Below are 26,425 nucleotides of genomic sequence, written 5' to 3' on the forward strand. Positions count from 1 at the left end.
TATGTTGTTTTGCTGAAGACTATTACTCATCCTCTCTCCTTTTGTCTTGCTACCTTTCATATTTTTTATAGATTTATACTTATGCATGTACCTGTACCTAACTGTGCGTTTCCTAATGGACAAAGAAGCACTCTGTGCTTTGTAGGGTAAATGTGGCTCTCTGAAAGTTGCATTCACTAACTTCCTTGAACTGCCATAAAATAATAAAGCATTTGTTTGGGGATGAGAGATGAAGAGAATATTTCAGTTCCCTGTGTTAGTTTATCTTATTTGTTGGCACTGCTTATCCAAAGCTGACAACGGGAAATGCTCGTTTCTTTGCATTGGGAATGCAACATAGCCCCCTCCTGATTCTGCCGTGCTGCCAATTGCTCTTATGGCACATTTCCTTGTGGTTGGATTGATGGCGTATGTGCTCTTTCCCAAGACTACGCTCCATAATTCGGTAAACAGTGGCTGCTTTAAGAGCAGTCTCTTCTGGGTCCTTTCCAAGACACTGATGTTTGTAAACTTTGTGATATCTTCTCTATTTAGCAGGAGTTTTTTTTTATAAAAACTAAACACATTGTCATTTTCACTCACCTCTATGGCATAACATGCGTAAAATAATCAACATTCATCAAAACTGTACAGAAACCAAATTTCATGATTGGGAATGGTAAATGTATATAAGTAAATGCTATAAAATAAAATCATTAGTTTCTTCTGAACTGATTCAGAAGCACACTGAAATAAACCAAGAATTCAAAATGATCATGTAATTATTTTTTACTATGTCATGCAATTCATAAGCATAAACCACACTTTTTATTTATAAACAGCTGTACTGCCAATCCCAAGTATTCCAAAATCATGAGTCAGGATTCCAAAATCATGAAATTGGTTTGAAAATCATGAGATTGTTTTAAAATATTACATTTTGCGTTCTTTTCATTTGACTTTTGGTTTCTGAGCTACTCTTCTTTCAGCTACTCTTGCTTCATGTGTTGTTGCTTTTCTCGGCAACCATGAAGTCTGGAAAGTTACTTCTTTTAGGAAGTGAAAGCTCAGAGTCTCACATGATCTCTTGATTTAAGCAGCTGGGGCTTTCAGAAAAGCACTCAATATCATGAGAGTAAGCAACACTGAAACAGTCTCCCTAAATTAAGCAGTGATTTAAAATTACACGGAGCAGATGGTTTTGAACAGTGCCAAAACAACACTATTGCTCAACTGGATATCTCTTGACCACTTCCAGATAGCAAATAAATACCTATAACCACTGAGAGTTCTGGGTTGACTGAGATCACATCTGAAAGGGACACTGCTAAAATAATTTAAGGTCCCAGAGTTAGCTTTTATAAAAATAACATCAATGACAATGTTTTCAATAAATTAATGCTTTTGAATTTCTGTGGGGAAAAGCCCACTTAAAGAAATATTTCCCAGCAGTGTTTGCAGCCTGAACATCACGGCAGCCTGCTAACATTTGAGAACCAGAAAGTGAAACTAAAAATATGCAGTAACAAAATTGAATAGTTTATTTTCATGGTCCAAGGTGAATGAAATGCAAACAGTGAAGAGCATAAATGGTGGAAAGGAAACTAGATTTCACAAATTTCAGTTTTAATATCCAACGTGGATGGGGGAGCTGGTGAGACAAGTGAGAGAAACACTTCAAAAATATAATGGGCCAGATCATCACTTGGTGCAGTCCACTGGCTGTACAGGAGCTGTGCCAATTTAAACCAGCTGAGTATCATGGGCATTAATTTTATATGCCCAGTTTTGCTTTAAAAGTCCCACAACACGGGTCGCTACTTGCTTTTTCTCCCTCATTCTGTTCCAATCTGGTCTAAGCACCTGCTGGTTTAAGAACTGCTGAGGCTAAAAAGCAATGCTTTATACCATCTGAAAGCTCTGACTCATTCAAATGGTAGAAAGCAATCCATCACTAAGTTGAGCGTTTATCAAGCTACTGAATCCCACAATTGAACTGAAGTGGGGGAGAAGATGTTTATCAGAATGATGGGTCTTCCTAAGTCCTTGTAGAGAGCACCCAGGTTCTGCAAGGCTTTCGGGTGCCAGCAAAAGTATGAGTGGAGGTATATGCATTGGCACAAATAAGGTCAGTTACCTGCTAGGCAGTGCTCTGCAGTAAGCGTTAAGCCACCTGTGTATCCATTTCCTTCCTCACAAATGTGCCAAGTTTAAAAGAGCTAGAATGTAAGTGAAGAATAGGTATTCCTGAGGCGACATGGGGTGAAATATTGGCCCCATTGAAATCAATAGATTTCATTCATTGACTTCAGTGGGGTCAGGATTTCACCCTAGGATTTAGGTTTAGTCCTCATCATGCTAATGAGGCATGTGGCTACATATTTCTCTTATGACTTACTCCTATCCACATCGTCCCCTTTTCCAGTCATGAAAAACATAGCCACTAAAATCACCTTCTTTGCCTGTACTTCTGATCACACCAGCCCATGTCTGAACCCCTCTGCTTGCTCAAGCATCACATCAGATTGTGTCTCCTTATCACCATCATGTCTTACATAACTCTGCCTCCTCCCAACTTGTCAGGCCAAGTCTCTTATCATATCACTCTGCCTGCGCCTCCTCACCGGAGATGCCAGCCTTTTCCTGCAACTGCCTGTGCTTTCTTCCCTTTACTCATGGAGTCTCTTTTCCGGAGTGCTCTACAGAGCCACTACCCTCTCCACCCTTAAACCCCTCTTGAAGATCCAGTTCTGTGATGCTTACAAACTATCTGACTAAATAATCACTTATTTGTTTCATTCATCTCATGATTGACTCACTTCTTCGCTGATCCCTACAAAAAACTTGCTGATTAAGTCTACTTCCTCTTTCAGTGTAACTATAATTAAAAACAAATTCATTGCTCCATCCTGCTTTGCATTGGCCTTTGTTGAGTTTCCATGTAATCTAAGATAACTAGTTGTATAATGAAAAGGAGTACTTGTGGCACCTTAGAGACTAACAATCTTACTGATGTTGCCCTGGTTCTTCCTCCTTTACTTTTCCCCATTGTCTTGTTTGCCCCTTTTTTTTTGCATCTAGTCAGAAAAGAGGTCCTGATCCTGCGACGGGCTTCAGATGAGTAGACCTCCGCTCCACATGGAGCTCCATTCAGTTCAGTGAGGTGCCATGCAAATGTGGAGCTCCGTCCACATGGAGTACAGGAACCGGGCATTAGTTTGTGAACTACTTATGGCAAAACTTACGTCTTTATGCAGGAGCTCTTAGCACAATTTTGGGAGCCATTAAAATATATAGTGTGACTCCTAACCATTGCCATCTCACTCTTACACATACTATTGTTGTTGAATTTTCAACTAGATTTGTTACTCAGTGAAAGGATTCCTGTAAAATAATGTGTTGAAGATTATCTCTTTATGCTCATTCTGTCTCCAGCAACTGCAGATTGTGTTATCAACACTTTCAGTAGGCAACTTCACAGTTTTCTTAGCTGAACTGAATTTATTTTAAGGGGAAAGTAAAAATGCAGAGATGGTATTAAATAGGGGAGGTAGAGTTGGATTATTGATTAACCAAACAAATAGTTTTCAAATGTCCTATGCATTGTCAGGAGATAAAGTGTAAATGAACCAATTTTTCCCTCATTCGCAACATAATGAGCAGTATTTGTTTGGGGCTTGCTATTGGTTATATAGACTTACTACTGTGTTGAAAATTAAGTCCCTATTCCTTCAAATGGTTACATACATGCTTCACTCTGTGTATCTGAGTACTCCTGCTGAAGACTGTGGGTTGCTCAAATGTGTAAAATTGAGTGCACGCTTAAATGTTTGTGGGATTGGAGCCTTAATTCCATGTAAATTCATTTATACTGGTGATTTGTTTGTTAGTAATGGTTCCTGAGGCAACTTTTATAGTCTGAGAGTGGCTATTTTGAAATTTTAATTTGGTCTCAGTAGATTTGTGAAGATGTCATATACCATGCAAATGCTTGCTAGGCATAATTAATATTTGCTAGACAGTGTGGCAGCATCCCTATAATTACTAAAGGCTCCAGTCTGTTCACTAAGGGCTAGAGTTCAAATCCTTATATTCCCTGAGAGCGCCTTGAGTTTGGGCAGGAGTTGGAAAGCAAAATTAATGAAGCTAATTCTCTGGTTATTTTCCATGCCAGATGGGGACAGGGTAATACCTAGGGATGAACAATATCATTAGGAGTTGGCAATTTGTTAGGAAGATTGCAAGAGAGTATCTTTGAATATTGGAGGTTGTCTCCAAATAGCTCTCCCAGAGATCGCTTTCAGGTGATAAAGCAGGAGGAAATAGAATCATAAACCCAAACTTTCTCACGTTGTCTTTGGACTGTTAAATCATGAGGCCCTAGCAACGCCAGGGTAGATCATGTTTTTTAATTTTTTTAAATTTTCTCTTAGTTCAACTTATGATACCAAAACAAGACAGAAGGTGGCAGTAAAAAAGCTTTCAAGACCTTTTCAGTCACTTATTCACGCAAGAAGGACCTATCGAGAGCTTAGGTTGCTTAAGCACATGAAACATGAAAATGTAAGTGAAGAGTTTGTACTTTGCATTCTGTTTCTATAAATGAAAGTTTATAAACCAAAGTTTAACTTACTTTACCTATGCTTATATTGGTAAAGTATACGTGATCCCTGCCTTTCCAAGAAATAGTTGCTGTTCCAGGGATTGATCCTAATTCCATTGAAGTCAATAGGTATTAATAGACACTAACAAATTGTCTTTTGTTGAAAGTGTGTTGTTACACTAGTAGAGAAGGGCAGAGTAAAGCATCGAACCTAAATAAAACTCGGATCTGCATTTGTCAGTTTGGGATTCTACTGAGAAATTAAGGCCAGATTCTGTTCGCATATACGCTCATAGAGCTCTCACTGAAGTTAATGGGAATATAACATACTTATCAGAAGACTGGGTTTGGTCTTTGACCTGGGTGCAGGCTGCTAGGATTTATGGCCCTGATTCAGCAAGGTGCTTAGCATGTGTCTAACTTTAAACCTAGTCACATCAATTTCAATGGGGCTGCCAATTTACTAAAAGTTAGGCAGACGCTTAAGTACCTTGCTGAATTGGGGTCTGAATGCTGTTAATTTCCCAGACTTAAACTAAAATGAAAATGAATCCAGTCTCTGAGAGGAAATTACTCAATACTCATAGTTGAGAAGTGGTGTTACAGTAGATTGAAAAGTATGCTGGAGGGAGGTTACAATTATTTCAGTAAACGTGGTTACAAGAAAACATGTAAAGCATTACTTAGCTTTAAGTACAACAGAAGCAAATCAAAAATCATACACTACTTGTTCTATACAATTTTGTTCATACAAATGGGAGATTAGGTCTCTTCCTTCTTGACTTTAGATTGTCTGAAGTCTTGTTCCATTTTTTCATAAAGTAATATAATTTTGGTTTGCCCTGAGAGAGAATTTTTCTTCTCGAGGCAAAAACAAAACAAAACAAAAAACCAGTCATCTCCATTCAGGTTCATCCAACTACTATGCTGGTTTTGTTAAATATTCAGGGTGAAATCATGTTGTTCATATGCATAATTCTAGGGATTCTAAGGACAGCTAGCGTAAATGATGTGTTATCTCATGAATTTCTGAAATAAAAAGGAGATCCCCTTTTCTGTTTCAGGTTATAGGATTACTAGATGTTTTTACACCAGCAACTTCAATAGAAAATTTTAATGAAGTGTAAGTAAAATTTAACATTAGTGTGACTAATTGGTAAGATATGAAGATAGATGCTGCAGTGTTGCTGGAAAACAGATACACAGTTTTCTGTTCTAGCTACAGCCAAAATGAGCTTTGAGAGACTAATGTGCCTTTGTTCCCCTTTTCAAAAAAACGGGAAGGGGATTCTGCCCAAAGGCCTTAAGGCATGGTACTTAATAGATTGCAGGGACTCTATTACTGTACCTGGCATGAGATTTGATCTTCTGTATGTCCCACTAAATTTGTGGTCTGATCACCTTAACCTCATTTTGGATGTGGAGTGTTTATTCTAGGCAGTATGTGTGACGTCAGCCATGTAAGGAATGCAGGAAAATATTCTGCAGTGGGTGATGTCATCTCTTGGCTTGATTCTCGTCTCATCTAGTATTAGTTTTACACTAGTGTAGCTTCATTAACATTAGTGGAGTTACTCCAGTGTAAATCAGGAGCAAGTGAGAGAAAAATCAGGCCCTCAGTCTTTTAGGAGAAACACTGGGTGAAATTCTGACTTTATTGACGTCAATGGCAAAACTCCCATTGATGTCAACGGGGCCAGGATTACACTCTCAGAATCTAGAATCTAAGACAGAGCCGGTAAATTAATTGGTTTTAAAGTTGATAGAATGCTTTGAACACTTGAAGTGCCAATAAATAAAAAACTGATTTTCAAATGTTTGTTTTTAAAACGTAGTCATTTATAAGTATCAGCCTGGATGTTTGGGGTCTGATCACATAACCCTTGCTCTCTCCATTCATGGGATTACTCATGTGATAAGGGCATGAGGTACCTGAGATACAGCTCCCATGAGACACCATAGTTATTCAAGTGGACACATTTCAATGTTGAACAGAGTCAAAACAAAATACTTCAATCTTGGTTGACAAACCAAAATGAAACGTTTGATTCAGGAATGTCAAAATGTTTTTGTTTCAGTCAAAAATACAGAATCAAACGTTCTGGTATTTCCAAATAGAAATTTTTCAGAATTTTCCATTCTGTGAATTTGGACTTTTCATCCCAATTTAGGATGAAAACTAATTTCAAAATATCAGAATTTCCCAAGGGACTCAAATTTTGTCCATTTCTACTCATTGAAGGGAATCTGTGTTGTAGCAGGAGCCTTACAAGCAAAACCAGGCCTGACGTTTTTATGGAAGATTTGCCTTTGATTTCAGTGGGAACAGATGGGAACCCAGATAGATTCAGTGTGGTCTTTCCTGACCAACAGTTTTCTTGTTCTATGATCATTGTTTGGCTTGCTACATTTGCAGTGAGAATACACTGACCACATACCTATGGCTATGAACTGCCATTGTTATATGATATTTTTTTCTTAACTCTGAGTTTGTACGAACTTGTCTGGCAAAAAGACATTAAATGTCTTATGGACTGTAAGGATCTTTTCTTAGCTTGGCAGGTTATTAAACTCCTAATTTTGGGAAGGAAGGGATTTTTATCTCACGATTGATGGATGGAGAAGGAATATGCACGGGAGTGAGTAATTAGTATGAAATTAAACAAATTAGATTTACCTGCTGCTTGTCATAAATAAGTTATTTTATTTTTACAGGTATCTTGTGACAAATTTAATGGGTGCTGACTTGAATAACATTGTAAAGTGCCAGAAGCTAACAGATGACCATATACAGTTTCTCATCTACCAGTTACTTAGAGGTCTTAAGGTACACACTGCATGATGGCATTTATTTTATACTCAGCAACCAAAATGTTGTAATAATGAATATTTCATTGCAAGGGCAATATTTAAATTCATTTTCAGAGCTGAATGGACTTACAAATACTCATGACATCTCTGGTGATTTATTTTTATAAACCGTAGTAAATTGAGAACTCCCCAGATTCCTTTCAGAACTAAAGACAAGACCCCAATCCTTCAAATACTTACCCACAAGTTTGACTTTACACACGTGAGTAGCCCCATTAATTTCAGTGGGACTACTTGTGTGGAAAGTTAAGCACCTCTGTAAGCATTTGCAGGACTGGGGCCTATGATTTGTAAAATGGTAGAGTGGGATTACAAGATTATAGACTTGCAATAAATTCATAGCTAATCAATTCAATTTATACATAAAATATATATCTATTTTTCTAATTGTCAGTGCTGTAAACTCCCCCTTGGATAAGAAAATCACATCAGGTTATTTCTCTCTTGGATATTGGCCTCAGTAATCAAGATCCTGCAGGCCTAATTATGCCCTCTTTACTGTTGTTGTTGTGCCAAGAAGGAAAAAACCCATCTTGACTTTCACATCCCAAGGCAAATTCACAGGACTGAAAATTATAACAAACAAATGCATCTTTGTACTTGTAACTGATCAAAGCTTGATAAGGAAACACTGAGAGACAATAAACGAGAAACCCCAAGGTGCCATTTATACAGTCATTTTTCAAAGTACAGTTGCTCTTCAAACTTTAGGTAAGTTGTACCTGAAAGATGGAAGTGTTCTTTTTTAAAACAGTCCTTGATCAGATTTCATCTTATCAGCATCCTAAGAGTGTTTTCCTCTTGTTTGTTGTGAAAAGCAAGGACTCCCTTTAAAATGAGCACATGAATATCTGCTTGCAGTGAACCCACCACCCCTCTTCAATAAAAATGCAGTTACACAGCCATGTATTTTGTGTGTGAAGATTCTAGCTGGTAGCTAGGGTATGCATCCATTGACTTGCATAGGAAGGCGGCATGTGGATCCAGATGATCAAAATGGAGGTCCAAACTGAAATGAAATGAATGTCTTTTTATCAAATACTATATAGCCAATCTTCTTTTGATAGAAGGGTGTGTATTACAGCTTTAAGGATATCAGTGTAGTTTTAATGGTTAGTTTTTTTTCCTGAGGTGTTCATATTTGAAAGAGAGAGAGAGAAAACTTACATCTAGGAGCAAGTTGGTGACACTTGTGCTACCTGCCCATTAGTATTTGTGATTGCTGCTCAGATAGGAATGTTTCCTGATCTAAATCTTAACTCTATATAAAACCACCAAACATAGAGGACAAAAAAATATGATTAGAACAAGTGGCTGTTACCTTTTTTCCACTTTTTTTCTAATCTTGCTTTCTTATCTTTTTTTTTTTTTCTTTATTCCACAGTATATTCACTCAGCTGGAATCATCCACCGGGTGAGTTCAGTTAGCTAGAGAATACAAATCAATGCAGTGTGCACTGCCCAATGTCAGGCTTGATATTGTTACAATACTAATTTAACCTTATTAGGTGTGCATGACTAACGCTGTGTTTGTTCTGATACAGGACTTGAAACCCAGTAACCTAGCTGTAAATGAAGACTGTGAATTAAGGGTAGGATTCATGCTATTGTGATGAAGGTTCTTGTAATATCTCTGGAACTAGAACTTTTCTGAACCAACATTAACTGCCATTTTTCTGTTAGTACACATCCATGTATTTAGTTACTGTTGCTTTACTGGCAGATAAAAAATAAATTGCATTAACAATATTTGTGAGGATACAGATATTAACCGCTATTTCAGGTAGCATGTACAAATTGTTTACTGTGAATAAAAATCCTCTTCACATTTAAAAATTGAGAATAGGAAGCACTTAGGTTAAAAAATGGGCTTAGGGCCCAAAATTTTAGCTGATACTCAAAGTGACAAGACTCCAGGATCTGGCCCCAGATGTCGAGGTGAAGCAGTACATACCGCAACTACCCTACATCTACAGGACATACACTTATAGAAAGTTAACAACGATTAAACTGGCTGAAATATATAAATGGGTACTTTGGTAATGCAAACAGCAGTATTACCAACCACAGGTGTTCAAAAGTCATGAGTCAGGGCCCAAAAATCATGAATTTTTTTTTTTAAATAAAGTGTGGAATTTTTTTTTTTTTTTTTTTGGCCTTCTGGACTATTGTTGTTGTTTGTTTTAAAATTTGTATCATTGTAGCACCTAGAAGCCCTAATGTTGGATCAGGACCCCATTGTGCTAAGTGCTGTATAAACAGAACAGGAAGACAGCTCCAACCCCAAAAAGCTTAGAGTTTTCTGAGCCTTTAGGGTACACTCTCTTCACTTTTTCAAGCCTTTCTCCACAGTCATCAGAGTCAGAACACATTTCATTTTCATTTTTTTTTAATGAAAGCAGAGATATGATGATGATGGCTTTAGTCTGAAATTTGAAAGAAAACACCAAATTTCATGAGACCTGCAACAAAATCACAGTAGCTGACAACACACCCAGTACAGTGCAATTAACCTGAGGACTAAAGCACATACAGCTTTTGTTCACCTCAGTGGAAGCTGAGGAAGCTCAACAAATATCATGACTGGCCTTTAATATTTTCATACCTGTATATGGAGTCTCATTTTTGAGGTATTATGGGAAGTCTTTGCCTGATCATTCTCTTTATAAAAGTCCATGTTATTCTTTATACTCTACGGTGACAAAGAAGACTTTAAATCTTCTTTTCTAGAATTTACACACCACCCAATCTCCTCTCTCCTCACCTAGTTTTTGGCTGGGTTACATTCATTTTTTTCATTACTTATTCGCTTGTATGATGCCAGACTGTTATGGGAAAATCTAAATTGGTGGTGCTTTAAGGCATAGCCAAAAAGGAAATAAAAAGTGTACCAACATATTTGAGCAAGAAATGATCAATTATGGAAAAATGTAAAAACACATCGCTGTGAAATGCCCTTTCCTTGTACTAGGCAGATGAAATTTAATGTTGATAATAAATGCAAAGCATAGTCCCAACTATACATATAAAATGATGGAGTCTAAATTAGCTGTTACTACTCAAGAATGAGATCTTGGAGTCACTGTAGATAGTTCTCTGAAAACATCCACTCAATTTGCAGCGGCAGTCAAAAAAGCAAACAAAATGCTGAGAATAAGAAAGGGATGGATATATAGGACAGAAAATATCATGTTGCCTCTATATAAATCCATAGTACACCCACGTCTTGCATACTGTGTGCAGATGTGGTTGAACCATCTCAGAAAAGATACATTGGAATTGGGAAAAGTTCAGAAAAGGGCAACAAAAATGATTAGGGGTATGGAATGGCTTCCATATGAGGAGAGATCACAGAATCATAAAATATCAGGGTTGGAAGGAGGTCATCTAGTCCAACCCCCTGCTCAAAAGCAGGACCCATACCCAATTAAATCATCCCAGCCAGGGCTTTGTCAAGCCTGACCTTAAAAACTTCTAAGGAAGGCGATTCCACCACCTCCCTAGGCAACGCATTCCAGTGTTTCACCACCCTCCTAGTGAAAAAGTTTTTCCTAATATCCAACCTAAACCTCCCCCACTGCAACTTGAGACCATTACTCCTTGTCCTGTCCTCTTCCACCACTGAGAATAGTCTAGAACCATCCTCCCTGGAACTACTCTCAGGTAGTTGAAAGCAGCTATCAAATCCCCCCTCATTCTTCTCTTCTGCAGACTAAACAATCCCAGTTCCCTCAGCCTCTCCTCATAAGTCATGTGTTCCAGACCCCTAATCATTTTTGTTGCCCTTCGCTGGACTCTCTCCAATTTATCCACATCCTTCTTGTAGTGTGGGGCCCAAAACTGGACACAGTACTCCAGATGAGGCCTCACCGATGTCGAATAGAGGGGGACGATCACGTTCCTCGATCTGCTCGCTATGCCCCTACTTATACATCCCAAAATGCCATTGGCCTTCTTGGCAACAAGGGCACACTGCTGGCTCATATCCAGCTTCTCGTCCACTGTCACCCCTAGGTCCTTTTCCGCAGAACTGCTGCCTAGCCATTCAGTCCCTAGTCTGTAGCTGTGCATTGGGTTCTTCCGTCCTAAGTGCAGGACCCTGCACTTATCCTTATTGAACCTCATCAGATTTCTTTTGGCCCAATCCTCCAATTTGTCTAGGTCCCTCTGTATCCTATCCCTCCCCTCCAGCGTATCTACCACTCCTCCCAGTTTAGTATCATCCGCAAATTTGCTGAGAGTGCAATCCACACCATCCTCCAGATCATTTATGAAGATATTGAACAAAACCGGCCCCAGCACCGACCCCTGGGGTACTCCACTTGACACTGGCTGCCAACTAGACCTGGAGCCATTGATCACTACCCGTTGAGCCCGACAATCTAGCCAACTTTCTACCCATCTTATAGTGCATTCATCCAGCCCATACTTCCTTAACTTGCTGACAAGAATACTGTGGGAGACCGTGTCAAAAGCTTTGCTAAAGTCAAGATACAATACATCCACTGCTTTCCCTTCATCCACAGAACCAGTAATCTTATCATAGAAGGCGATTAGATTAGTCAGGCATGACCTTCCCTTGGTGAATCCATGCTGACTGTTCCTGATCACTTTCCTCTCATGTAAGTGCTTCAGGATTGATTCTTTGAGGACCTGCTCCATGATTTTTCCGGGGACTGAAGTGAGGCTTACTGGCCTGTAGTTCCCAGGATCCTCCTTCTTCTCTTTTTTTAAAGATTGGCACTACATGAGCCTTTTTCCAGTCATCCGGGACTTCCCCTGTTCGCCACGAGTTTTCAAAGATAATGGCCAATGGCTCTGCAATCACAGCCGCCAGTTCCTTTAGCACTCTCGGATGCAACTCATCCGGCCCCATGGACTTGTGCATGTCCAGTTTTTCTAAATAGTCCCTAACCACCTCTTTTTCCACAGAGGGCTGGCCATCTATTCCCCATGTTGTGATGCCCAGCACAGCAGTCTGGGAGCTGACCTTGTTCATGAAGACAGAGGCAAAAAAAGCATTGAGTACATTAGCTTTTTCCACATCCTCCGTCACTAGGTTGCCTCCCTCATTCATTAAGGGGCCCACACTTTTCTTGGCTTTCTTCTTGTTGCCAACATACCTGAAGAAACCCTTCTTGTTACTCTTAACATCTCTCGCTAGCTGCAGCTCCAGGTGCGATTTGGCCCTCCTAATTTCATTCCTACATGCCCGAGCAATATTTTTGTACTCTTCCCTGGTCATATGTCCAACCTTCCACTTCTTGTAAGCTTCTTTTTTATGCTTAAGATCTGCTAGGATTTCACCGTTAAGCCAAGCTGGTCGCCTGCCATACTTACTATTCTTTCGACACATCGGGATGGTTTGTCCCTGTAACCTCAACAGGGATTCCTTGAAATACAGCCAGCTCTCCTGGACTCCTTTCTCCTTCATGTTAGTCCCCCAGGGGATCCTACCCATCCGTTCCCTGAGGGAGTCGAAGTCTGCTTTCCTGAAGTCCAGGGTCCCTATCCTGCTGCTTACCTTTCTTCCCTGGGGCTTTTCAGTTTGGAAAAGAGACGGCTAAGGGGAGATATGATTGAGGTCTATAAGATCATGACTGGTGTAGAGAAAGTAGATAAGGAAGTGTTGTTTACTACTTCTCATAACACAAGAACTAGGGGTCACCAAATGAAATGAATAGGCAGCAGGTTTAAAACAAATAAAAGTAAGTATTTCTTCACACAACGCACAGTCAATCTATGGAACTCCTTGCCAGAGGATGTTGTGAAGGCCAAGACCATAACACGGTTCAAAAAAGAACTAGATAAATTCGTGGAGGATAGGTCCATCAATAGCTATTAGCCAGGATGGGCAGGAATGGTGTCCCTAGCCTCTGTTTGCCAGAAGCTGGGAATGAGCAACCAGGGATGGATCACTTGATGATTACCTTTTCTGTTCATTCCCTCTGTGGCACATGGCACTGTCAACTGTCAGAAGACAGGATACTGGGCTAGATGGACCTTTGATCTGACCCAGTAGGGCCATTCTTATGTTCTTAGTGTTGCAGAGTCTTGTCGTTATTCATATGGCTCTTGCTTCAGATGTTGTAATTCATTATTTGCTTACTTAGAGAAAATTAATAAATAGAAAAGTTATTTTTAAAGTATATTACAAGTAAGGGTGGGATTTTAATATATATTAATCACATGTATTAAAATCAGGTTAGTTAAGTAGCTGTTTTAAAGAGGAATATTTGTACGTAACATAACATTAAAACTGGATTATCACTAGGGAGTTTGAGTGAAATCCTAAGTGTTTTCCTGCTCCCATTGGAATTGCTGGGAGTTTTGCCAGTGGCTTCACAAGAGCAGGATTGGATCCCATCACACAAGATGCTGAGTGTGTCCTGTGATAGTGGTGGTGGGGGCCAGATTTTTAAAAGTATTTAGGTGCTTTTATTTCCCATCTCACTTGAAAGATGCTGATACCTCTGTTGATTGGGTCAATGGACTAGAATATTTTCCATCAGCGCCTCTGGATTTAGGAATGCTTTTACAGCACAGTCATTGTTAGGATGCTGACTATCCCAAATAAAGAAGTAGATAGCAGAAAGCAAAGAAATATACTGAAACATAATGTTTTCTCTTGGACATGAGCTTTCCAAAAGGGGGCATTCAGCGGGCAATATTGTGCCATCAAATGCATGTGTGCTATTTTTAAGAAAAACTCCCTTTTCATTTCAGTGGGGTGTTAGATGGTACTCTGTGAGCTTTTCCTTATACAACTTACATATGCCTCTCTTAGTGGCATCAAAATGTGTGTGATTGAATAAATGCTATATATGTTACAAGGCCTAAGCACAAGTCGCTGAGCTAAGGAAACAAGGGAACATTGGGGCATTTGTAAGTAATATAGTTGTGCTTTTAACATGTCATAATCTGATGTTTTTGGGTGTTGGCATTTTATACCTATACAATTCAGGCTTAATTTTCTTTGTTGATATTCTTCAGCTCTGATATACTAGTGGTGATTATTGCTATCAATGTAATGTTACAGGAAAATTAAATTTAAGGTCAAATTCAGAGTTTGTGTAAAAGGGTCCAATTCCATTTAAGCTCCAACTCTACTGTCATATTACCATGAAGAGACCCCGGCATCAACATGTAGCCCCGATTACTTTAATGGGGCACTGCATAAGTCGGTCCACTGACATCAAGGTCAGGTTCTTAGTCATTAAAGGACTCCATCTTTCTTAGTATTACCAGAAAGCATGAGCTGGGGAGCAAACTTGGGCTGGGTATGAAATGTTGAGGGTCAAATTCATTGCAAGCTGAGGTGTTTTAACGGCTGAAGTAAGCCAGAAATAAAGAACAGGGAACAAATCAACTCCTATAATAAAAATAATGAGAAATCTTGGGTTTTTTTCATCTGTAGATTTTAGACTTTGGTTTAGCCCGACAAACTGATGATGAAATGACTGGATATGTAGCAACAAGATGGTACAGAGCTCCAGAAATTATGTTAAACTGGATGCACTATAATCAAACAGGTAAAGTAAGATACTTATTTTTAAACTACAAACAATATAGTCACAACAGGAAAAAGCAACTGCATTTAACCATTTTTATTATGTTTATCATGCATATCCCTCTCTTCTTATTTTTGGCAGTTGACATTTGGTCAGTGGGATGCATCATGGCAGAGCTATTGAAAGGCAAGGCTCTTTTTCCAGGAAATGACTGTATCCTTAACATAAAATGCAGTTACATAAAGTGCAAATGCACCACAGTTCTTCCTGTTCTCTAATCGCCAAAATGTTCTTAAGGCTATATCTGCCAGGTAACAAGCCTTCAATACAGCAAACTGAGCTTTGCTAATAGTTCAATTTACTATACATAACTGCTGAATGTAACAACCATCAGAAGAAAAAGCAATAACAGATGTTCTTAAACCACAAGACGCTACATGCAATCTTTATTTTATGCCTGATATTTAAATAATGACCTAGTTAAATAATGACCTAGAAGGATTGATTTCTTTCATTTGTGCAGCTTCTCAAAAACAACATGCATTTATTACAGGGTGACCAGATGTCCCGATATTATAGGGACAGTTCTGATTTTTGGGTCTTTTTCTTATATAGGCTCCTCTTACCCCCCTACTTCCTGTGCTGATTTTTCACCCTTACTGTCTGGTCACCCTAATTTATTAAAATTGAATTAATATGCATGTCACTTATTGTTGTAGAACTGCTGTTTTTATTTGTATGTAGGCAAGAGAGGCAACGTAAAAATCCCTCATTCCAACATAAAGTAGTGGGACTATTATGGTTTATGGTGCAATATTGCTGGGCTCTATTGCAGCCTGTGTTGTTTCTCTGACTGACAGGAGGGCAGAAAAGGCCATTGCTGAGTAGAGTAGAATAATAGTAAAAGGAAATGTAGAGGAAGTAAAAATAGAGACTGAAGAGAGTGTAAGATAAAGAAATGATTGCTAGATCACATCAGAAAACCTCTCTCCATTCAAAACAGAGGCACAGTGTACATCAGATTCTGTTGTGTTCCACACTAAGGGCACGTCTACGCTACTGTCCTAACTCGATCTGTGTTAGGTGAACTTGCAGCCACTGCAGTCGTTATTGTAATGGCTGATGTCCACTCTACCCTCCTTCTGTTGGTGGTGTGCATCCTCACCAGGAACGCTTCCAGTGACTGCAGGGGGACTGAGAGCCAGGACTCTCCGCTCCACGCAGCTCCCTGCTGGAGCCGCCTGGACTTCTTGCCTCCCTGCGTGGGAAGTTGGGAGCCTTTGGGCAGCAGCCAGTCTGGGAGCCCAGCTGCCTTTAGCTGCCCAGCTTTCTTGTCAGTGTCTGGAGCCGTGAAATTGACAAGACGGCCAACAGCCCATGTAAGTGATGCAGTGTCTCACATTGCATCACCCTAACTGCACCGACATAAGCCCTGCACCTCTTGTGGAGGTGGCGTTATTATGTCAGTGTAAAAGGGCACTTTCATAGTAGCTGCTTTACATCACCCTAACTGTGTAGTGTAGACCAGGTCTGACTGTTCTCACTACTATGAAAAGCGAAAAAATCCTAACATTGCAGCTAAATCTACAATATGGCCAGGTGTGGAAAAGGCATGATGATATTATAGATCCCTGAAAAACAGCTAAGACATGGTAACATCTTGCCATTGAGCTTTCTGTGGTGTTTAAATCAATCAGACTCTATTGTCAACAATGGTACGAGGGCATCACTCAGATGTTCTTAATAATACCTGTTGCTTTGCATCCCTTGACTAAGTGGTGTTTCTGACTATTTTTGGTAAGCTGGTGTGTATTGTTTGCAAAAATAGGATTTTTGCAAAATATAGACTTACCAGTTTTTTTTTTCTTTCTTGTAAAATACAATCTAGAGTTAGTGTTTCATCAACTTCACTGAGACTTTAAATTAATCTTGAATCACTAAAGGAAGTGTTAATGTGGTTCACTTTTCAGGTCATATACGAACTCAGAAAATGTACATTTTAAAGATTATGGGCCTGGTTCTACGCTCCTTTGCCCCAGTGCAAAATGGGTGTAATATGCTACCCAGTCAGAATTCTCCACTCAGCCCCCGAGTCAGCAGTCATCCCGGTTCAGCAAAGCACTTGAGCATAGGCTGAAATTGTTAAGCACATGCTTAAGTCCCATCCAACTCAAAGTTAGGCATATGACTGTGTTGAACTGGGACCTCACGCTGGTGGTAGCATTTTACACTCACAGTCCGTAGGTGTAAATGAATACACGAGGTTCTGGACAGTGGACAAGAAGACACTCTGGACATAATCTTCAGCTGGTATAAATTGGCTAACTCCATTGCAATCAATAGAACTGTGTCACTTCCTCCATCTGAGGATCTGACCATCTGTGCAGGACTTCAGGGTTTATTTAAACAAAAAAGGCTTGTCTGTTGCTTACTTTTACTATCTTTCCTGGAGTTTTCTTGAATACTTGCAGATATTGACCAACTAAAGAGAATAATGGAAGTTGTGGGAACACCCAGTTCTGAACTCCTCAAGAAAATATCATCGGAACATGTGAGTTCACCGTTCCATAATTTAGCTGAGTTAATAATTTAGTTTTTCATGAACTGTCACACACTGGTTACACAGGCAGTTAATATTTTTCACCTTAATGAGTCCAATTGTGTGTGTGTGTGTGCATGTGTGTGCCCCAAAGGGTGGGTTTATTTCAATGTGCTACTGCAACACTTAATGCAGAATATAAGAGCTGTGTAGGTGACAAGTAAATAAAGCTGGTCTAACACCTTTTTGCTGATTTGCTGGATTTCTAACAGTGCTTTATTTCTCATTCTGTGAAGGCTTTTTTTTTTTTTTTGGCCTTTGTGTGTGTTTAATGTTTTTCTTACCAGCATATTCATATCTGTTGAACAATTGAGGAAACTAACATAGCTAGGCTAACACTCCATTTTCTTGCAACTTCCAGCTGTTTATTTTTTTAAAATGTAACTGTTATGGGCTTGGGGGAGCTCCACAGTTTGTGAGCATTCAGGCTCCTGGGAAGAGTTGAGGCAGGAATTAGCTGATACGTTGGCTCTCCCTCCATACCCTGTGCTGAGAGATTGGGCCAGCCAAGAAATGTAGGGAAGGTTCTCCAATGCATGGTCACTTGGTTGTTCTTGAGGCCAGTGTAGTACAAACCTCTGTGCTTTGCACCTATCTTGGGTTCAGAGGCGTATCATACGTAACTCATGAATGTTCAGAGTAATTTTGTGGGCTCACTGATGGGGAGAGTAGACTTCTTATTATGGTGGCTTTTGTCTTTTCATAGTTCGTTTCTTTTGTTTTAGAGCCACCTTAATGAGTCAGATTGTGTGTGTGTGTGTGCCCCAAAGGGTGGGTTTATTTCTGGTGGTAATATTTCCTTGAAGGTTAAATTCCTAAGACTATGCCTTATCTGGAGGGCAAGTCTGTTTAGTTTTGTGAGAGTGTCCCAGTTGGGCACTAATTTTCCTGTACAAATATTTGTTTGATATTTCTGTACAGAGTTTTACACAGTATTTTACTGTCTTATCTGCAGATGTGAAACTCGTTTAATAACGAACAATTGCATGTTCTTAGATGTTCACTGACTAAAGCCCAGTAAGTTTAATCAGTGGATGCCAGGAATCTCTTTTTATTTATTTTTATTTTTTCCCCTTTTTATAGTTCATGGGTTTTTTTGCAAAGGTTTCTTTTGTGATTCCTTGGAAGATCATGTGATGGGATATGAGGTTTAAGAAGCTTCAGAAATTTGTATTTTGGTTTGTTTGTAGATCTAAAACTTGATTATTAAAATTCTGATCTTTCTCAAGCAATTGGGAATTTTTGGGGGAGGAATTCAACCTTTGCATTGTATCCTAGCTGCTCCAAAGTAGTCACAACAGGTCTATACAAACCCTGCCTCCCCCATCCTTTGGTGTATTCCCCCCACTGCAGAACACACACCTCTACCCAGGGCAGAGCCATCTCTATATCACCTCCAAAGAAGCCCTGGGACAGGGGGAATTCTGGAGCGGGGGTGGGGGCATATTGGGGACCAGGAAAGATGAGATGAATGGAAGTGTGACACAGAGAGACCTGCGCTTGGTGATTCCTCACTGCTGCAGGCCCCATAGGGGAAATGGCACCAGGAGGCACAAATTAGATCAGCCCCAGAGCTTGCCCTATATTGCAGCTTGGGCACCAGCAGCAGCAATAGTATAAGGGCCTTTGCTGGCTGTAACAGAGAACTGTTACCACAGAGATCTGGCCTGTCCTTGAGGTTTTTAGCCTGACGGGTCAGACAAAACAATGGAGCAACCTGGCATAGTCATTGAGGCCTTCGGGTGTTCACCAGTTTCTCAGAATATTTGGCTCTTGGTTAAAATCCCTCTCTCTCTAAATTTAAAATGGAAGCCCATCTTCTTCTCTCATACATTGAAAAAACCTGTTGTCAGTTTTTTAATCTAGGTAAAGAAGAAGGTTTTATTTTGCTTCCTTATAGCTTCACCCTGCACATCGCAGGTTAAAGAAGTTGTGTGTACAAGTGAAGAAGTGCTGTGCAGCATAGAGAGTACAGGAGAACCAAGAGCAGCAGACCCCAGTTAATGAGAGTCCTGCAAGCTAATGACCAGTTAATGACCTCCAAGTTACATCACTCTCGTAGCTGGAGTAATGCCGGGGAAGCTGATCCATAACTGTGTACGTTGTTTTCAGGCTGAGGATAGCACTTACCTCCTCATCTCCTCAAGTGAGCCCGTTCCCTGCATGCATCCTGTTCCTTTTACTTTTCAACTTCTGCTCAGAGGACTACGTCTACTTTTTAATGTTGCTTGTGGCCTCCATTCATATTTGTCCTGAAGAGCAAAAGTTGTGCATTCCCAGCTACGCTCCACTCAAAGCAGGATCAAGACTTAAATGGAGAATCCAAACTTATTTTCAGAGATAAACAGAGGATTAAAGAATTGGAAAAATAGAGGGAATCTTTATATAAACTTCACCAGATGTTTCAGAACAAGTCTCTGAGTTAGTTTGTAGATCTGATGTCTTAAATTGGGGTTAGCCCATAATCCCACTTTCAGTATTTCCAGATTCAGAATTATTTAAATACTCTGGGCTCCAATAGGTGGGTTTCTGTGGAGATGACAAGGACATGGAGGAAAGGCTGGTGAGTAAACAAGGTACAGCCAAGCTGATATTGGTCTCAGTTAGCAGTAGCCGGAAGACAAAACAGGCCTGGTCCCCTACAATCACTGATGGATTCTTGAAATGAGAAATTGGGATGTGAATAAATCAGCACAGATTAGGCACAAATATGGTCAAATGCACAGAAGTCTGATGATTTCTGTTGAGTAATGGTTGATTTCCATCTTAGCCCATAGTTTCCATGCAAGAAAGTGTAACCGCTATATATTTTAAAACTGCACAGCAAGTTATATTAACATATGTCCCTAAAGGTCTGATTCTCTGAGGTGCTGAGCTCTCTCAGCAACCATGGGAGGAGAACATGCTCAGCATCATCTCCCAGGCATGCACAACATCTTTCAGGGATGTATTCCCATGGGAAGGGAAATTAATCCTGTTCTCTGACCTTTAAACCTGTACTCTCTGTAGATGACTGGCTGCCACTGGTAAGAGCAATCACACTTTTAGAAAGCTGAGTTGCCAACCTCCATAATAAAAAGAGGAAAATATATTGAAATATATTAGTAATGGCAGCCATATTGGTCTGACTCCTCTTGACAACTTCCAGTAAAATAGAAAGTAAAAAAGAAATATATTTCTACTTCTGGTTTCACAAGTTTGTTGTATGTAAGTTAAAGATTAACCCTGTACTTGGATACATTTTGAATGAGACTGTGTCTTGGAATGACCTCTCAGAACACTTTAAAGTATCTTTTGTTTTAGTGCATAACAATTGAAAAGCTTAAAAAGATTGCAGGGAAATTAGAGATCTATCAGTGATGCGTTGTCACACAGAACTGAATTAGGAGCAGGATTCCATCTCTCCAGTGGCTGTGTCCTGAGCCAGAGTACATACCAGGAAGGCTCACAGTAACCTCTTATTACTGTGTAAACCAGGATATGCAGGGCCAAATGATCCTGAAGGTTGTCTGATCCAGAGGAGAAAGAAAACACAAGTCTCAATGCCTGCTCTCTGAGCAGGAGCCAGGGAGTTGGTCGGCATGAGCTCACCACCAGTTTGAGCAGCTCTTTTCATAATTTGTCCCTCTTGCTGTCTTCTGTGGGGCCCTGGAGGGTTTCTCAGTTTCCTGCAGTAACATGTGAAGAGGGGAAATAACCCATGTATAGGGAAGAGAGATGGTCAGGGATGAAATCCCTGTACTACTAACAACCTTCCTTAAAGAAACTACAGTTTTCTCAGAGACTCTCTTTCATGCATGCAGGGATGCTCTGTCCTCTCTCCTTTGACGATTCCATTTTCAGAGCTGTCATCTGCAAGGGTCTGTCTGTCTACCCTCAAGATCCCCATTTGGTCTCCTCTGTCCCATAACCAGTAGGTCAGCTGCTCATCAGCTTGGACATCAGGAAAGCAATATCTTGGATGATGTCAAGTCCCAGCACCTTGCCTGCAATATGTGGGTTGGGCAGCTGAGTATGTGCGATGTGGCTGTCTCTAGGGTGGGGGCCCTGAGGATTCCAATTCACCCCCACATCCATGGAGCCAAGGCAAGCTACAAAGGTCCTGAGGCTCTGCACCTTGGAGGCATCTTAGGTCAGGATTTGATCCTTAGTTGATTAAACATTAGTATTTGAGAGTGGGTAGTTTAGTACATCTTTGCCAGTGGTAACTGAAAGGAGATATATGCTGACTTCCTGGTTGAAAGACATGTGGCAGATAGTATGGTTATTTTAGGATCTATGGTGATAAACCAGTTGTGCTGGTAGATGAAAACATAAACAAGTTTTTCCATGTGAAATAACTATAACTTTAACTTTAAGGGGAAAATTCCACCTTTTAAAACCCTCTTGCCTGTGGGCTTTATAATTATAGACATATAAAGATGATTGTACCTACACACACACAATGAGTTTCTATAGACAATGTCTTCCATGAGTAGGAAATGTAGCAATTAGAGATTTTTATTTTCCAGCATTTGCCATGTTTACTATTGAGCAAAATTGTAATCTGTATATATGCTTTGATTTATTCCCAGGCTAGAAAATACATTGAATCACTACCACATATGCCTCAACAGGATTTGAAAGCAGTATTTCGTGGTGCCAACCCATTAGGTAAGAATTTGTTAGGGTTTTCAGACTGATGTAATTTGGTTCCTTCACCAGCATCTGAGCTCAAGTTTTACTGTTGCTATACTAAACCCAGCCGAATGACAACGGGGTGCAATGTCATAAGCATTACCAAACCTCTTGATTCTGAGACCACCATTTTACCCTAATTAAGCCTATTCAGACCCTTTTCTGGGTAGGAAGAATAGACAGGTAGCTCCCAGTGAACAGCAATTCATGGATTAGAGGGCAAATGGCTGCTTTCAAAAAATAAAAGCCAGTCAAATATTGCATAGCTACACAGATAGAAAGAGAACTAGAGTTAGAGCAAAGAGAAAATTTGGAACTGCCTAACAGAAAAATGATCAAAAATGTTTTATTTGAAATGAGTACCCATCATCTTTTTGCTCCAATGTGGTTCAAACCAAAGATCCTAGAATGTAACGACTCTTCTGGGACATATTAGGCCATCAATATTTTATTTAAATGGGGTTCCTCTTAAATATGACCCACTGTTAGAAGAAAATACATAAATACCGAGAATTAATGAGGCAACGTTCTCAATAAGCAAATTAAAATGTAACTAAATCTGTAGGAAAATACGGGGTTTAATCCTACTCTGCGTCAACTCACAATAAAAAATTTAAGTTACAATGTGTCAGTTTTTCTAATCCCATGCAAAGGTAAAGCAGAAACGTTTTTAATAATTAGTATTTTTGTCTGATAGAGAAAATATACTGAAGTTAAGCAACGTGTTTATTGATAAGGTGTTGATTTGAGATCTCACAATTTAACTGGGAAATGGAGTGCCGTTCTCTGATACAAATGAATTAAAAGATAAACTGTCTGAATCAACATTTTGCCACTTGCTCTGGGCCACTAGAACAAATGTAAGCAGCAGATAGTGTGATTTGAGAAAGATGCTAGTAAGAAATATAATGCACTAAAGAGGAAAAATCAAACAAAAAATCTAATGGTGATTGTTTATATGTTAAAGCAATAAAACTGCTTACATTTTCATATATAAATTATAATATATGTATATTAAAAACATAATATATAAACCACTTTTAGTCCTCCAAATATCATACATGTATAATATTGTATAGTTTTATGCAAATTTAAAATGAATACATTTTGTACATATTCTGTGACTGTCCCCTTTAAGGCCACTTTACAATCGTCATATGAACATTTTTTATGGGTACAAATAATTGCAAGTAGAATCTTGCACTCACAATTTAGGTCACTTTGGTCCGAATACTGCAGGCACATATGCATATGCTTAATTTAAGCATGTACACTCACGTGCTTAATTTTAAGCATACGACTACTGATGTGCTTAACATTAAACACGATCCATGTGCAGGGCCAGGGCCTTGGAAGGAAGTCTAAATCAGGTCATTTTAGACATCTGAATCCTAACTTGCACCCATTATAACCTATGTCATGCACCAACTAAAACAGAGGCCTGTTTAATGGCTGAAAATTCTACTCTGAATGTGTATCTTCATAAGCCATGGGCCGTATTGCACAAAAGAATGCTTTTTACATGATCTTGGGAGAAATGATGATATACTGTGTGTATATAGACACAGTTTGTGTCTGATATAATTTTTTTCTCCCATTACTTTTCCTTTTTCTTGCACTAAATATCAAGAACAAGGAAAAGGGTGATTCTGAGGTAGTATGTAAACTTTCACTATGAAATATCTTCACTTCTAGACTTTCTCTTTAGCCACGTGACATGTTTTAAATTTAATTTGAGTGTCTTTTTTGCCCTAGCTGTAGATCTTCTTGAGAAGATGCTTATATTAGACAGTGATAAAAGAATAACTGCCACAGAAGCACTCGCACATGCTTACTTTGTTCAGTATCATGATCCTGATGATGAGCCTGAGGCTGAGCTATATGATGAGTCGATAGAGAATAAAGAACGAACCATAGATGAATGGAAAGGTAAGGGAGAATTGTACGCAGCTGTGCAAACGAGCAGCAAAAAATGTATTTGCTTAAAAAACAGTTTTTGTCTGGTTCTTGCCCAGGGAATTGCAACACAACTTGAAGTCAGAAACTTCAGAATAACAAGGCAAATCTGTGTGTATTTCCCCCCTCTGGTTCTAGTCCCTCTTCCCATCATCTGATCACTGGATTTTCCTCAACACGCACAGCCCCACGTGAAGGCAGGTGCAAGTGATCTTGTAAGGATCCTGTACTTTTATTCTTCTGTAGACTCTTGTGGGCCAGATCCTCAGCTGGGATAGTGGAACAACGCCAGTTTACATCATGTGAGGTTTTGGCTCTGACCCTTCTTCTGCAGTCATAGCAAACGTGTCTACAAATGGCCTGTTAATGGTTTCCTATGCATGCAATCACAGTAAAAGCTAAAGCAAATTAGGAGTGCGCACCCAGGGTGAAGTTTCCCTTTGTGTAGAGAGCCAGCCTGTGGCTTTTGCACCATTTCAATTCCAAAAGAATTATGTGGGATTAAAGTGCTGAGTATGCTTTTTGTTATCCCTTTCTACAGGGTGAATCTGAACCCCAATGCTTGCCCAAACTGTTTTTCCAGTTGTATAGTGGGCTTCCAGAAATTTGGCCCCATATGTGCATGGCCAGCTGCTATGGCCATTAAAAGGTCTGTTGCAATTCTACCTTTCAGCACACCCATGTCAATAAGAAACTCTCCCTCAATATTTTTGGACATTTTTTTACATATTCCTTTTGAGATGGAGGAAATTGAAAACATGGACGATAAAGTGGAGTGCACAAGACATCTTGAGTCTTTCTTAAATCTCCCATCCATGTGGTAGTTGGAGAGGGTGCAGGAATAATCATTGCCCCTGGCTGGGTTCTCTGAGCGCATGCTCTCTATTTAGCACCTCCTCCTAAGAGTCGCAGTCCAGCTGCCTAGCCCCTGGGACCAGTGGTGATCCCTTAGACACACTTAGATCCCTTAAGCACACCCTTTCCCAGGATTCCACCTCCTGAACACTGTGTGTTTACCATTTAACTCTTCAGGGGCACATGACAATGAAAGCCAACAGACATACAGACAGCCTTTGCATGGGATTCTAAACACAATTACCCTTTGCTTACCATGAGGAATACACAGATCTAATAAACACACCTATATGCATTTTCACTGCCTCCGTTTCCTTACCACTCTGTAGAGTTCTTTGGGGTGTCCAGGATCCTTCTCCTGCAGCTCATGGCTTCTCTTCAGAAACTTGGAACTTCTCTCCCTCTCTGTCAGCTAACTTTCTCTGACCTCGGCTGATCCTGCTGTTAAACAGGATGCTCCTCTCTCCTGCCCAAAGCTTTCCTGAATCTCCCTGACCCACCCAGCTTCAGTGGCTTTTAAAAGCCAGCATCAGTCCCTTGGTTTCTTTGTGCTGCTGCTGGGGATTTTCCACTCCTACTCCCTTCAGCGAAGTTTGAGTAACTAACTCCCAGCTTCAGCCAACCGACTGTCCCAAGGTGATTCCACCAGAATAGGTAACCATTTTAGGTCTAATGACCAACCACTGACCCTGGTCTGATTGACTTAGAGACGTGATACAGCCCCTAACAGCAAACAGTGGGTTCCACATACACAGGCAGTCAGAAATACAGTAATTTCATAACACCAACCAGAATTCATAAATGGTACATAGACAGATTCCCCAAATTATCATAGCGGTACACAGGGGGATAGTCTGTGGGCAGAGGATTGTGTTTATTTTTGATTGGCACCCAGACTCTAAGGTACAGTACGCTGTACGGGGCCATACCGGCTTACTTTCACCTCTGACTAGTGGAGGGTTTGCAGGGGAGGGCAAGAATTCTGTCTCCAGCCAATTTAAAGCCACTTTGCACTGTTTACATAGTGCTGAGTGGCCCAAGCAGAGAATCCTGCCCTGACCCTTTATGCGGTTCCCTCATCACAAAATGGATATGGCAGAGCTGGTTTATACAGCATATTTTAGCATGTAGTTTAGCTATAGGGAGCCTGGTTAATTGTATACTCTTCTATGGAGTTTAGCTATGTTGATGTGAGTGCTATAAAGGGGGAGCTTGAGGAAACTGCTCTAGACTAGATCCTGAGCTGTGACTGGGGAGGTCTCAGTGCAGAAGGGGTGCTGCAAAACTAACTGTAAAGGATCTTTGCACTCCCCCAGTTCTGAAGCTGGTCCCTGTTGTAAGTGAGAGCAGACTGATGGCTAGTCCCAATTCCAC

The 26,425-nt window shown here is 40.0% G+C and overlaps 1 protein-coding gene across 3 annotated transcripts in view; it reads left to right on the plus strand.

The window, feature by feature from the left end:
- MAPK11 (mitogen-activated protein kinase 11) overlaps positions 1-26,425 on the plus strand; it is a 49,839-nt gene that overhangs the window by 14,561 nt on the left and 8,853 nt on the right. The window contains exons 2-11 of one of the 3 annotated variants that reach the window (XM_084611373.1): positions 4,413-4,542; positions 5,647-5,705; positions 7,298-7,409; positions 8,838-8,867; positions 8,998-9,045; positions 14,871-14,985; positions 15,106-15,177; positions 17,436-17,515; positions 22,138-22,216; positions 23,996-24,169. In XM_084611373.1, the coding sequence (XP_084467499.1) occupies positions 4,413-4,542; positions 5,647-5,705; positions 7,298-7,409; positions 8,838-8,867; positions 8,998-9,045; positions 14,871-14,985; positions 15,106-15,177; positions 17,436-17,515; positions 22,138-22,216; positions 23,996-24,169 (899 nt within the window). The remainder of the gene's footprint in view (positions 1-4,412; positions 4,543-5,646; positions 5,706-7,297; positions 7,410-8,837; positions 8,868-8,997; positions 9,046-14,870; positions 14,986-15,105; positions 15,178-17,435; positions 17,516-22,137; positions 22,217-23,995; positions 24,170-26,425) is intronic. The other 2 variants (XM_084611374.1, XM_084611375.1) reach the window with 2 other exon arrangements.

This window comes from Lepidochelys olivacea (assembly GCF_965140295.1).
Source record: "Lepidochelys olivacea isolate rLepOli2 genome assembly, chromosome: 1".
Classification (NCBI taxonomy): domain Eukaryota; kingdom Metazoa; phylum Chordata; order Testudines; family Cheloniidae; genus Lepidochelys; species Lepidochelys olivacea.